The following is a 14,344-nucleotide window of genomic DNA, read 5'->3' as shown; positions in this document are numbered from 1 at the left end:
AGCCTTGAGAGTGAAGACCCTGGACAAGTGAAAGCAGAAATGAAGCACTGTCCACTTTGTTGGGACAGCTGGAGGTGAAGAGGGGGCAGGACCGTGGGGTGGGGGGTGAGAAGGGAGGAAGGGCAGGAACAGCTCAACCCATCTGACTGGTGGATGCGAGGATCAGAGGAGAGGAGTGAGGTGGGCAGTCCTGGAAGCTTAGTGAACTCCCCGTTTCCTTTCTGGACTTCTCTGTCTGTTCAGATGGAATAAAGTGATAGAGTAGGCACCCAAGAAGACAGGTGCCAGAGAAGGAGAGTATATGTCCATGGCAGAATGGCAGCACCAGGCTTCCTGATGGTATGTCCTAAGTGGCTGGGTGGGGAGGACGGGTCTTTTCTCATCTCATCTCATCTCATCCATCCAACACTTGTACCCAAAGGAACTTCACAGGCATCAAACGTTATGGCCATGGGAGCCACAGCAGGGGCCGCTGCGCAGACAAAATGAGCCTTTAGAGTCAGCAAGGTCATTATAAGAAAATGAAATGGGATTGCCTACAATTAAAATATATATTTAAAACTTTGTATGCATAAACTTTAAACTCTGGGGGTAAAAAAAAAAAAAGATCACAAAGTACCACTAAAAATAGCCAGTTTCTGGTCAGGAGTTCACATGTTCAGGCTTAGTCAGGAGGACCAAGTGCTTTGGCTGCTCCCTGTCTTACGTGGCCTGCCCTGGCTGGGAATCAAGCCAGCACTGGGGGCCACCAACTCGGCCTCCTTTCCCAGGCTCTCCAGTCCTCCTCATATTTCACCTCCACTCCTGGAAGCTGAGGCAGGAGTTACCAAGGCAACCAGGTAAGGGATGGATGTGTGTAAGGGGACTGCAGGTGTGAGATACTGGTGTCTCCTACACCTCACCCCACTCCAACACACACACACTCACGCACACACACACACTCGGCGCACAACCTTTTTTTTTTTTTTTTTGCGGTATGCGGGCCTCTCACTGTTGTGGCCTCTCCCGTTGCCGGACGCGCAGACTCAGTGGCCATGGTTCACGGGCCCAGCCGCTCCGCGGCACGTGGGATCCTCCCAGACCGGGGCACGAACCCGCGTCCCCTGCATCGGCAGGCGGACTCTCAACCACTGCGCCACCAGGGAAGCCCGTGCACAACCTTTTGTACTGCAGCCCAGAGCCAGACGGCCAGGGGGCCCTGCAGCCTCCCAGTGGACCGTGGGGAACCCGAGCATCCCTCAGAAGCACAGGCACCGTTAGGAAGTTCTGGTTCCAGTCCCCAAGGTCCTCGTGATGTAGGTGTTCCTTCTGGTTAGTGAGCTCCTCGGCACCTTTCCTAAGGGCTGTGTCATAAGTCCCCCTCTTCCTTCAGCTAGTGTGAGCTGTAGGGTTTCTGGTGTCAGAGCCCACGCTGGTGACAACTAGGCTGGGCTGCAACATGGCCACTATGGGAAGCATTTAAGGCTTCTACACACAGAACCACGAGATCTCACTTTCAGGGATCCAAGCTAAGGAAATAGTCAAAGAGTTAGGCAAAGACTTTCTCACAGTAGTATGAACAATAATTTAAAAAATTGATATAGGTTTTATGAAGATAAGGACTTTTGTCTGTTTTGTTCGTGGCTGGATCCCCAGAAACTGGCTCAATAAATATATATTGAATGAATTAATAAACCTAATGCTGATCTTTGAGAGCATGGCTAAATTAGTACAGTGCATCCATTTAATGGAACGCTAAGTAGTCACTAAAATCTTGTTTTAAGTAACTTTTCAGTGACATTGGAAAATATTTATTGTATATCTAGTATAGAAATTTCAAAACTACATGTATATCATTTATTTCCAACGATGGAAAAGGTATGTATGCATACAAAATAATGTGTAAGGAAAAAAAATGTCTGCAGAAAATGATCCTTAGGAAGTATGGCTATGGGTGATTTTGACTTTTACTTTTTTTGTATTTTCTAAATTTTTTCTCAATATACATGTATTACTTTCCTAATCAGAGAAAGTTATAGAAATGTAATTTTGCTTCACAGTAAATATTTGGTCCTCACTTTTTAAAAATTAATTAATTTTTGGCTGCGTTGGGTTTTCTTTGCTGCCAAAGGAAGGGGGGTGCTACTCTTCACTGCAGTGCACGAGCTTCTCATTGCTGTGGCTTCAGTAGTTGTGACACGCGGGCTCAGTAGTTGTGACACGCGGGCTCAGTAGTTGTGACACGCGGGCTCAGCAGTCGTGGCCCGCGGGCTCTAGGCGCGCGGCTTCAATAGTTGTGGCACACCAGCTTAGTTACTCCGCGGCATGTGGGCATGTGGGATCTTCCAGGACCAGGGATCCAACCGGCGTCCCCTGCATTGTCAGGTGGATTCTTAACTACTGCAACACCAGGTAAGTCCCTGGTCCTCACTTTTAAGGGTCCAGAAACTCAAGAACCAGGGACGTGTCCTCCTGGACGTGATCAACTGGAGGAACATTGCAGGAAGCCTGGGGGTGGGGTGTGGATTATACGGAAAGGCCTGTAGAAAGACTGAGAGAGGCGGTGGTGAACCAACTGTCTCTCCTGCTGTTCTGAGACGCCTCCCTCTTGAGATGCCATCTCCTTCCTCTGTCACCTGTCCCCCGTAGTACTTATATTTACTACTGATGAAAACGTAAACATCACATTTGTGGAGCGTTTTAAAGCAGGTGGCGGTGGTCGGGGTTACTTTAGTCAGGCTCTAAGGAGCCCATCATTTCCTAAACAGAGGAACTGACCCTATTCGCAATCTAGTTAATAAGACCAATCGCGTGAACCACGCAAGTTCAAGTGAGTAACCGCGGCTCCCCCGCTGCCTCCCCGCGCGGGCCGGGAGGGAGCGGGCGGCAGCCGGGGGCCTCCCAGCTCCAACGCGGGCGCACCGAGGCGCCTGGCTCGGAGCCCACAGGTCCCCAAGCTCCTGTCTGAAGCCCCGCCAAGAGCGTCACATTCGTCCCCTCAAATCAGCAACCTGGAGAGCTCCTCTTGCCCTCGAGGTGCGGCTCATGGCCAGCACCAAGAATAACATTAGCCAGACCTCTGCCCGGCCTCAGCGCTGAGCCCCACGCGGCTTCCAATGGCTGGGCTCTCCGGCCCCCAGGGGTGGGGCCCACATGAGGCGGAAATCCCGGCTTCACGCGCCGCGTCCGAGATTCCACCCGCCAATCCCGTGCGCAGGAGGCGGGCACACGGCCTCGTCCCGGCCTAGGATTGGTCGTCCTGGAGGGGCGGGGACACTTGGGCTCCTGCGGCGCAGTCGGTGAGTGTGAATGAGGAGGGGTGGCGGGATCCGGCCCGGAAGCTGCGGGCAGCTCCCGGGATTCGGGTCCGGGGCTCTGCGCCCGCTGTGCCCTCCGTTCTCCACTCTTCTTTTAGGGCACCTTTGAGCCGAATTCTGCGGCGGCCCGGCAGACGCAGACCCTGGAACCATGAGCGTGGGCTTCATCGGCGCTGGCCAGCTGGCCTGTGCCCTGGCGCGGGGCTTCACGGCCGCAGGTAAGCGCCTGGAGGCGGGAGGCGGATGTGCGGACGGTTCCTAGCCTACCCTGTGAACCGCCCTCCACCCCACGAACGTGAATGAATGAAGAAAGGGGAATTTGTGTCTGCTGGGGGAGAGGAAACTCCTCTTAAGCAGCAAGAGAGTCATGCCCGCGTAAGGGATTGAGCGGGGAGAAAGACACTAGCAGCCGTCTCCACAACGGTCAGAACGTCGTGGGTTTTGACTCTGCTTTCCCGGGGAAAGCATGGGAACCGGGTGGGCCATGATCCCCAGTTGAAAAGCCCTGTCTTCTCCAGGCATCCTGTCGGCTCACAAGATAATAGCCAGCTCCCCGGACATGGACCTGCCCACAGTGTCCGCGCTCAGGGTAGGTGGGGCAGGGGGGTAACTGGGGAAGAGGGTGAAGGCCCAGGAGAAGGATGGCCTGATGAGCTGAGCCCCTGTGCTGGTCCATGGTCGGCGCTGACCTACCCACCAGGAGCATAATCCTCCACCTTCCATGGGGCAGCTCAGGGTGGTGGGAGCACCCAGGCAGACAGACTTGGGTTCTAATCCAGATACTGGGGTGGTTAGAAGGTTAGTTGAGGTTTTATGTATGGAAAGCACCTGGCGCATAGTAGGTATCCAATAAAATACTCACTTTTCTTCATCCACTGGCTAAGTGGCCTTACGGTCCTCGGCTACTCTGACGCTCAGTTTCCTCATTTATAAAATGGAGACCACAATAGCCACTTAGCTGAATTATTCTGAGGCATAAAAGAGCGTGTTGGGAAAGAACCTGGCAGGTTAGTTGTTCCTCTGTCTAAAAAAAGAATATCCCAAGTCTTCACCCCAAACCTGAGCAGTGTGGGAGAGGATGTCTAATGAGGCGGGCGACAGGCAGTGTCTGTGCCTGGGATGGCTGATGTTACCAGCACTGGAGGGCCCTGCTTCTCCGTATGGAGTCTTAGAGAGATGGGTGTCCTCCAGCCCACCCCTGGACCACACAGAGACTGCACTCTGATGAACAAGTGTCTGGAGTTGGAATACGGCCTCGCTTCCGACCATTGGGCACTACTAGCATTTCACCTTTCCCTTTGCCACTTTCCAGCCATGGAGACTTCTTACCTGGCAGAGGGGTGCCTTGGGTGCCAGAGAAGTGGGGATGGGGGACAGCTATTTCCTGGTTGCCATGGGGAAGCTTGTCCGCGTCCAGCACCTATGCTCACTTGCCCGGTAGCAACATCGGAAAACTTTGTGCCGGTGGCGGTAGGGGCAGACAGACCCTGAGGGGCTGGGGCAGGGAATTCCAGGCTTGTTGGGGGATTCAGCTGCTCCTTGGGAGTTCCTGGGCCTAGTGAGGCTGCTGCACACCGTGAGCCCAGTGGTCTCCTCCCGCAGAAGATGGGTGTGAGCCTGACCCGGAGTAATAAGGAGACAGTGAGGCACAGTGACGTCCTGTTCCTAGCCGTGAAGCCACACATCATCCCCTTCATCCTGGACGAGATCGGGGCCGATGTCCAGGCCAGGCACATTGTGGTCTCCTGCGCGGCAGGCGTCACCATCAGCTCTGTCGAGAAGGTGCCCACCTCGGCCCTGGCAGTCCTGTGTGAGGGGAGGAGGGGTGGGTGCTAGTGGGACTGGCCACTCACTCGGCCCTCTGCCTTAACCCCAGAAGCTGATGGCATTCCAACCGGCCCCCAAGGTGATCCGCTGCATGACCAACACGCCCGTGTTGGTGCGAGAGGGCGCGACAGTGTACGCCACGGGCACCCACGCCCTGGTGGAAGATGGGCAGCTACTGGAGCAGCTCATGAGCAGCGTAGGCTTCTGCACTGAGGTGGAGGAGGACCTGATTGACGCCGTCACAGGGCTCAGTGGCAGCGGGCCTGCCTATGTGAGGCCCTCATATACTTACGCAGCCTTCTGGGGACCTAGGGGCACAAGATGGGCTGGGAGGCAGGCCTGGGCTGGGGGTGTCACCCACCTCTTGGGCAAGGCAGGCTGGTGGAGGCGGTCAACCCTTGGAGCTAGTTCCAGTCATCAGGAAAAGTAGACTCTAGGGCGGGCCCCTGAGCGCCTGCTGCCCCAGGGCTCAGTGAGTGTCTCCACAGGCGTTCATGGCCCTGGACGCATTGGCCGACGGTGGGGTGAAGATGGGCCTGCCGAGGCGCCTGGCTGTCCGACTGGGGGCCCAGGCCTTGTTGGTCAGTATCTTCTGCCTGCGTGTTCTGGACCACAGTGTGGGGATGGGGTTCTTAGGGGTCACTGGGCCGGGGCAGGGCTTGGTTGGGAAGCTGGGATAAGGATTGGGGAGGAGCAGTGGGTGTGGAGAAGCTCATCTCAAGGGGCACCAGCTGTTTTCTGCTCTAATGCTTCCTTCCTGCCCTAGGGGGCTGCCAAGATGCTGCTGGACTCAGAGCAGCATCCGGGCCAGCTCAAGGACAATGTCTGCTCCCCTGGGGGGGCCACCATCCACGCCCTGCACGTCCTAGAGAGCGGGGGCTTCCGCTCCCTGCTCATCAACGCAGTTGAGGCCTCCTGCATCCAAACACGGTGGGTCTCTCTCCTCCTCTGCCCAGGCCCTCTACTCCCAGCCAGCCCCAGTATGGGCTGCACACCGTCTTGCAGAATCTGCCATCTTTGGTCCCATTACCAATGCTGGAGTCTGTGCTCTGTTTTGTTTTGTTTTGTTTTTAATTTATTATTATTTTTTTAATTTTTAAAATTTATTTATTTTTATGTGCTCTGTTAATAACCACGATTTATTAGACTTTGTTAGGTAAGGGTTTGTAGGCCCTCATTTAATTCTCACACAGTTCTGATAGCTGGGGTTAGCTTGATTTACAGATGAGGAAGTCGAGGCTTAGAGATACAGCTCTCCCAAGGTCAAACAGCTAGTAAGTGATGGAGGCAGGATTTGACCTCAAGTCTTTGACCTCCAGTCCTGTGATTTTTCCACACTCTCTCTCCCCATCTGATCACAGATAACACTTAAAGCTCTGCATCTATGTAGTAACCCCTACTTAGTTAAATAGCACTTCTAGGAAGCTTAGGGGAGTTTTTGGTTTGGGGTTCTAAGTTTGGCTGGTACCAGGTCAACAAGGGTTGGGGGTTAAGTGGATGGGGAAGCCTCGTGCAGCTCTGGCTCCTCCTTCAACCTCTTGGGGCTTTGTCTGCAGAGAGCTGCAGTCCATGGCCGACCAAGAAAAGATCTCCCCAGCTGCCCTCAAGAAGACCCTCCTGGACAGAGTGAAGCTGGACTCCCGCACAGTGACCTCACTGACCCCCTCCAGCTCAGGGAAGCTCCTCACAAGAAGCCCAGTCCCAGGAGGCAAAAGAGACTAAGGCAGCCTCGGTCTGCCCTTCTCTCTGTGACCGGAGCCCTCGGATGAGGGACGCTGTGCAGTGCAGGGGTAGGCTCAGTCAGTCTTCAGGTCCTTGTGATAAAACCTCCTCAAGTCTGTTCAGACCAAGCAGCACTAGTTTCCCCTCCTGTCTCCAGTTAGAAGGTGCTCTGAAGGGGTGGTGGATGCTGGAAACGAGATGCAGCCCTGCACACCTCACACGGTTACAGGAGAGAGAGGTTGGGACTCCAGTCAGAGCCCCAGCTCCATAGGGAGATCTGGAGACCTTCAGCTCATGATCCCCTCACCTGGGGTCCTCCGGCTGGAGCCCAAGGCAGGGTCAGTCTGTTGCCAAGTCAAGGAGGTAAGAGGTACAAAACATGACAAGAGCTTTTCTCTTTGAATCGGTAAATGGAAAAGAAGAGAGTGACTTAGAATGATCATAGTTAATCAGAAATGCACCTATTAGACTTCTATTTAACTCTTGCTTCCGAGGTATACCATTGAAATGTGTTATTCAGTGCTGCTAAGCTTAGCTGCTTTAACAAAGCTTTATTTTTTATTACCCTGCTTTTCTTATGCTTTATCTTAAGTCATCATTCTAGAGAACTCGAGGCCCTCTCCAGGTGCTCCAGCTTTGGGAGAGTACTGCCTAAAGGCAAGAAGCAGGGATGAGAGGAAATAAGGGGCCAGGCCCTGAGAGCTGTAATGACACCCTGCTCCAGCCCGGCCCCTAGGGTCAGGGTCAGGGTCAGGAGATTGTGTTCTAGGATGGGCCAAAGCTCAGGGCAAAGAAGAGCCAAGTGGCCTTGGTGGGGGGCTGGCCGCAGCCCAGACACAAAGGAGGAAGCTGCCTGCTTGTAGTGGGCCGGGCGCTACATCGGATCCAGACAGGTGCCCTCCGAGGGAGGAACTATTCTTTTTCTGACTTTATAGAGGATGCCGAGGCCTGAAGGGGATAAGCAGCTTACTCCAGTTGAGTTGTTGATCAGTTGTGGGGCCGTCCACACAGCCAGACTGAGCCTGGAGGTTCCCCCTGCAGGCCGTGTCTCTGGTGCTTGTCCCCACCAGCTCCTGCCTGTGGCACTGGCTTCAACATCAGCTCTGAGTTCACATCTTAGTTCCCACCGCTTTCAACTAGGCGACCTTGGAGAAGGTACTGAATATCTTGGACCTTAAGGTTTCATCCCTAGAAATATGGAGGTCACGCTTCATCAAAAGGTTCTGGTGGGTATGAAATGAGATCGTGTGGAGTTGCTCAGCAGAACATCTAGAACATGTGGACCCTTGTGCCAGTGGAGCTCATCCTTCACCCTCCCCTGAGGAGGGAGGGCAGCTGGGCCCCAACTCCAGCGTATTCCTAGGGGGCCAAAGTGACAACGAGTACGACAATACTAAAAGCTGTCATCTTTAAGCCCTCATTATATGGCAGCCCCTTTGCAAACCCTCTACATAAAGTCTCATGGCCTTAGGAGCTGGGTATAATTAAGAGTAAGAGGTTAAGTAAGTGGTCCAAAAAGATGACAGACCTTTCACCAAAGAAGATTTACAAATGGCAAATGAGATGCTCGACATCATTAGTAATGAGGGAAATGCAAACCAAAACCCAGTGAGATACCACTTCACACCCACTAGTGTGACTTCTAGTTAAAATAAAAAGGATAATAACGAATGTTGCAAGGATGTGGAGAAGTTAGAACCCTTGTGTATTGCTGGTAGGGGTGTAAAATGGTGCAGCAACTCTGGAAAACAGTCTGGTAGTTCTTCAAAAGGTTAAACAGAGTTGCCGTATGACCAGGCAATTCTACTTGTAGATACCTACCCGAGAGAGATAAGAACAGATGTCCACACAAAAACTTGCTCATGATTCTTTGTGGCAGCCTTTCTGAAAATAGCCAAGAAGTGAAAACAACCCAAATGCTGAAAAACTGGTGAAGGGATAAAATGTGTTATACCCACACGATGGATATCATTCAGTAATAAAAAGGAAGTAGTGACACATGGTACAACATACGAACCCCAGAAACATCATGTTAAGGAAGTTGCTTGCAGAAGGCCACACATTATATGATTTCATTTACATGAAATGTCCAGAAAATGCAACTCTACAGAGATAGACTGGTTGCCTAGGGCTGGGGTGGGAATGGGACGAGGACAGGGTTTCTTCTGGAGTGATGAAGTGATTTAAAATCAGATTATGGCAATGATTGCACAACTCTGGACATAGTCATTGAATCGTAAACTTAAAGTGCATGAATTTTACGGTGTATAAGTTACACTTCATAAAACTTAAAAAAAAGGAAATAGGCAGTTCCCTTGTGGCACAGGGGTTAGGATTCTGGGCTTTCACTGCTGTGGCCCGAGTTCAGTCCCTGGTTTAATTAGCTAGGAAGTGGTACCAGGGCTCAAATCCAAGTCTGATACCAAATTCTGTCCTTTCTGCACATATCCTGCTGGCAAGCTGTCTTAGGTGACAGGAGACTGCCCTTCATCTCCTCTCCTCTGCCCCCCTGCAAGGCCACCTCCTTCCCAGGCCTAAATCCACCAACACACATTTACTGAGGACCTACTAACTGCTAGGCCCTGGCTCATGCTTTGGTGTGTAGGGTCCACCTGGCTCAGGTGGGTCCTCACCTGCTCAGGGCCCCCTGCCCTTTGCTTCTGAGCTTCGACCCGGTGTGGGCAGGACTAGATTTCACCCAAGGTGGCTGCGGCCCCAGGCCTCCAGGGCGTAGACGAAGAGGGCCACCCCTTGGAAACCAGTTCCGGTCGCCTTTCTGCGGGGCCTCAGGCCGGCCCCTCTCAGCTGCCCGCCTCCTCACAGGGCTGATGGGTGCGGGGGCTGGAGCTGCAGAGGACACCCTGGACAGAGGGTCTAGAGGCTGGGGCCCGAGCCACCAGGAAAGCCCGTGAATGCCTCCTGACGCCTTGTAGGAGTAAAAGCTGGTGTGAGAGGCTAGGGCAGCCTTCCCAAGAAACACGTGCGCAGCACTCCCTCTGTGCCAAGCGCCCTGTGAAGCCTGGGCATGCCGCAGTCAGGAAGACTTGTCCTTGTTCTGAGTTGCACAAGGGCCGAGGAAAGATGTGGACACAGGGAGTAGAAGTGGAAAACACAGGAAGGCAGAGGAAAAGGAAGCACGGATATGGGTAAGAGTGAGGAAGGGCGCCAGCTAACCCCCTGCCTGCCCTCCCCCACTCTCTGCTTCTCCACCTGGACCCTGGGGGCAGCCGGGCCTAGAGCAGGCACAGCCCTCGTTTCATAACTGACTTCTCTCAGGACCCCCCAAACACTCCCTCATCTATTGCCTCAGTTTTGCTCTCCTGTGAAATGGGGGCACAGACCTCCCGCCCAAAAGTTAGCAATAGTTACTTTGGGGAAGTGGGATTGAGGTTGACTTCTCAGTTGATTTCTTTCTCTGTTTATTTTGCTTTAGATTGTTGCTTGCAATAAGCAGGCATGATCTCCATAGTTAAAAGATTTTAAAATGTTTCCCCTGATCCCCACCGGCAGGCCGCATGGGGCACAAACACACCCTTCTTCATCCTTGTCCGCACGTGACCATTACTAAGCAACGCTCTGGGGAGGGACACCAGAGAGCCTGACTGTGCTTCTTCCCTCACCGTTCGCGATGGTGTAGACAGGCCTTTCTGCATATCTAGTCAAATACTTAAAGCCTTGACCTGTGCTGTCCTTTTACCAATAAACCAGAACGTAGGCAGAATGGATATCGTGTCTACTTGAGATCAGTAGTGTTTTGAAAATGAAATGCACCTCTTTTCAAGGTCCAAGCCAGTGTGGATAGCTTGCTACCTTTATGTAAGAAAAGGAGGAAATACGAAATTGGATGAAGAAACTCTAGAAGGATACACAAGACACCAAGAAGGGGTACTTGTGGGGGGACAGAGGGAAGGAGGCTGACGGGAACAGGGACAGGAGTAACATCTCATTATAAACCTTTTTGCAGTGTACTGATTTAGGAATCATACGAGGGTGTTACCTAGTCACCAAATACATTCTGTAGACCTTCAGGGGGCTGCCGGGCTGCCCTGGCTGTGCAGTGCTCTAGCAGGACGCATTGCCCCAAGGCTGGAGCGACCCGAGTGCCCTACTCTGGTCTTGCGCTGCATCCAGGAACACTCTGGGCATGAGTGTGTCCTCCTTGGCAAAGGTGGACAGATGGGTGCTCTGGGCCCAGCCTCTTCCTTCCACCCGGGCCCACCTTCTGTGTCACTGTGGGCAGGAGCCCAGCTCTGGGCTCCTGTGGAACCTGGGACTCCTCCCCAGTGACACTGACCACGTGGTGTGGTAATCACCTGTTTTCCTGTCTGTTTCCACCACCAACTTGGGTGCTTCCAGGTATGGGGAACAGGCTGGGTTGTAGGCCATCCCTCCTGGTCCTAATGCTTGACACCCAGTAAACACAGCTGAATGAATGCATACAGTCATGAATGAATGAATGACAACTCTTCTGCTTAAATGTCAGTTTGGGCTCTTACTTGCTGTGCCTCGAGAAGCTTCTGGTTTACTGGGGTGAAAGCCCTGTTCAGCTCCCAGCCTGACCCTCAACTGTTGAGTTCTGACTCTTTTATTCAATCAGCCAGTGTTTGCTGAGCACTTCTGAGATGCTGTGCTCGTGCTAGATTGGCTGGGTTGTGGGGAACTCTTAGTGAATTTCTATCCTGGCCACTCTGTCTCGGGGGCACCTCTATTAGTGCACCCTGTTCCTCCCTCAGGGCTGCCTGAGAGCTTTTTCAGCATGTGGACACCTCAAAGCCATCTGTAATTTCATACAGCTCTGGGGTGCCTTAGGTAAGAGGGAAGCACCTCAGGAATGTTTAGGTAAAATGGGATTGGGATGGAAATCAATTTCATAACAGCTTTCAATTTTAGAAAGGGTTACATGGATAAGTGTTCTCTCTTCCTTGAAGATAAAAACAACCAGGAATGCACTCGGTGGGCTGCAGCAGCAATATATTTGGTTAGACATCAGAGACTTCTCCTGTCAATCAAGATACGTTGATAGTGGTGACCTGGAGAAGCTGAGAAACCCCAGCACCTCTCGGGTACTGGTCACCCTGAATTGTAAGACCTGAATATTGAACTGGAATTTCATTTGTAGTATGTTTTCAATTACATCACAGTAAAGATTGTTTTCCTTCTGCCAGCTTGGTTAATGCATTTCTGGTAACAGAAAGAACAAAGGTCTGGGTTCTAATCTTCACTGGCCAGGTGACCTCGTGCAAGTCATTCGTCTGCTTTGGTTTCAATTTATTATTATTACATTAAAATGGAAAAATAATAATAATTGCATGTGCTTCTCCCAGGCTGGTCTTTGCTTTGGGTTAAGCCTTAGTGAAGGCTGAGTCACCGCGCAGCCAGGTGGCACCTCGGCAGATGACAGTGTTGCCCGGACACAGTGGTGTGTCTCCCACCCCTCCCCCCTCCCCTCCCTCCTGTCTCCCTCCCATCACCCCCCACCCCACCCCCAACGCTTTCTGCAATCCCACACCGCAAGATTTCCTCTTTCTTGAGATGGGAAGCCTGGCTGACATTCCTTGTCAAGCAGCTTCTCATTTATAACCTAAAACATAGAAACTTCCTGAATAAACTAACATGTATTTTCTTCCTAAGTGCCAGGCACAATATTATATATGCAATCATGATCTCATTGAATCTTAATTGAGTAATTATGACATAGTTATTATTTCCCCATTTTACTGATGGGAATACTGAGGTTTGGAGATGTTAGGAACAAAGCCAATGAAGGGAAAAGCCTGGGTGCTAGAAACCAAGGCTCTTTTTCTGAAGCACTGAATGTCCTGCCTCAGGCGGGCATGGCCGCCCTCCTCATTGCTCTAACTGAGGGGCCCTCCTGCCGGAACACAAGGAACGACCGGAAAACTAAGCTGAGGGGGGATGCAAACGGGGGATAATGTGCAGGGGTCCCTGGTGGGTGCCCGGGAAGGGGATCCGGAGCACAGGCGGGGTCAGGACTGGCCTCATTACAGCCTTCAGCGGGGGTAGGGACCTTTTTTTTGAGGGTACCAAGCCACGGGAAAGCAACTCAGAGAAGTAGATATTTTAATTTTTTCATTTTAGTATGGAAGCAAATATAACCATCATTTTGAATGAAGAGAAAGGAATGAGAAATGAGTATTTACACATCTCCTTTTCCAACGCCATTGCCCACATCTCCCCCAAAAGTCTCCCCTTGCCCTGCACACATGGGCCTGTCTCTGCTGAACCCCGTGCCCCCCACCATCTTGCTCACTCCATCCCTCTACTGCCTCCCCTCTCCTCAGCCCTCTGCCACAGCCCTTCACTGGTCCTTAGCATCCTGGACCTCACTCTGTTGGTAATTTTCTTATGAACGCAGTAATTTGCTGTCACCCATCACATCCCATAGGATTCTCACAAGATCTTGGGAAGCAGGTGGGGAGGGTATGAGCATCCCCATCTCACACAGGAAGAGCTAAAGCAACCGGGGGCCTTAGGTCCCAGCTTTCGGATTCCAAGTCCTCTTTCCGGTTTCCCCCACTCATTTCACAGATGGGTTCTCAGGGACAGTGGGTGGCTCCTAAAAATACCCTTTACACAGTAGGCCCTGAGGAAAGCTTTTCCTGACTGCCCGGGGCCCCCACGGCTCAGCTGCGGAGGAAAGGCTCCCTCGCGCCACTAGAGGGCGCCAGGCGCCAGCCGCTGAGCACCCAGGCCGCCTGATTCCAGCTGCAAAACGCGGAACGCCTGTGCCCTGGGGAGAAACTCGGTCAGAAACACGGATCCAGCTCGGTGCCCCGCGTGCCAGCTGCAGCAGGTGATTTCATGTATTCACATAACAAAGCAGCTTAGTGTTGGTTACAGAGGGAAGCGCTTGAATCATCTTCCTCTGAGCAGCCTTTGCCCTCTTCCCCTCAGCATCATCATCCCTGGTGGGAAAAGCGGGACACCTGACTGCCCACACCGGGGTCCCTCCCCTGGGCATCCCGGGCTGAGGGAGAGGAGCCTTCTCGAGGGCCCCTGTGTCCAGGCTTCTCATAGATCATCTCAGTCAATACACACCAGCCTTGCTCAAGAAGAAGCCTTAAATAAATAAGTACTAGAGATATAATGTACAACGTGATAAAGGTAACACTGCTGTACGTTATAAATGAAAGTTAAGAGAGACCTAAGAGTTATCGTCACACGGAAGAATTTTTTTCCTATTTCTTTAATATATTTAATATTTATATGAGGTGATGGATGTTCACTAAGCCTATTGTAGTAATCATTTCATGATGTATGTAAGTCAAATCATTACACTGTACACCTTAAACTTCCACAGTGCTATATGCCAATTATACCTCAATAAAACTGGGGAGAAAAACAAGCGGCCTTGAGAGTCAGATCATTTAGCGGTCCTGTGACCCTGGGCAAGTTACTTACCCTCCAGGCACTTATCTGCTGCATAAGGATGATAACAGTCCCCAGCTTGAAGGGTTGAGATGAGGATTAAATGAGAT

The 14,344-nt window shown here is 52.0% G+C and overlaps 1 protein-coding gene across 1 annotated transcript; it reads left to right on the top strand.

Annotated features, from left to right (window-relative positions):
* The first annotated feature begins 3,261 nt into the window (after positions 1-3,261).
* Positions 3,262-12,009, top strand: PYCR2 (pyrroline-5-carboxylate reductase 2). The gene is made up of 7 exons (XM_022579341.3): positions 3,262-3,514; positions 3,815-3,885; positions 4,899-5,078; positions 5,173-5,394; positions 5,612-5,704; positions 5,890-6,053; positions 6,680-12,009. Exons 1-7 carry the CDS (start codon positions 3,448-3,450, stop codon positions 6,843-6,845), a joined length of 963 nt encoding a protein of 320 aa, XP_022435049.1. The 5' UTR covers positions 3,262-3,447; the 3' UTR covers positions 6,846-12,009.
* Positions 12,010-14,344: the final 2,335 nt, after the last annotated feature.

The sequence above is a fragment of the Delphinapterus leucas genome, chromosome 1, assembly GCF_059928025.1.
Source record: "Delphinapterus leucas isolate spDelLeu-1000000601 "Yukka" chromosome 1, BTC_Dleu_Yukka2, whole genome shotgun sequence".
In the NCBI taxonomy this organism is placed as follows: domain Eukaryota; kingdom Metazoa; phylum Chordata; class Mammalia; order Artiodactyla; family Monodontidae; genus Delphinapterus; species Delphinapterus leucas.
The sequence above is the reverse complement of the archived record's forward strand: the minus strand, read 5'-3'. Positions and strand labels throughout refer to the sequence as shown.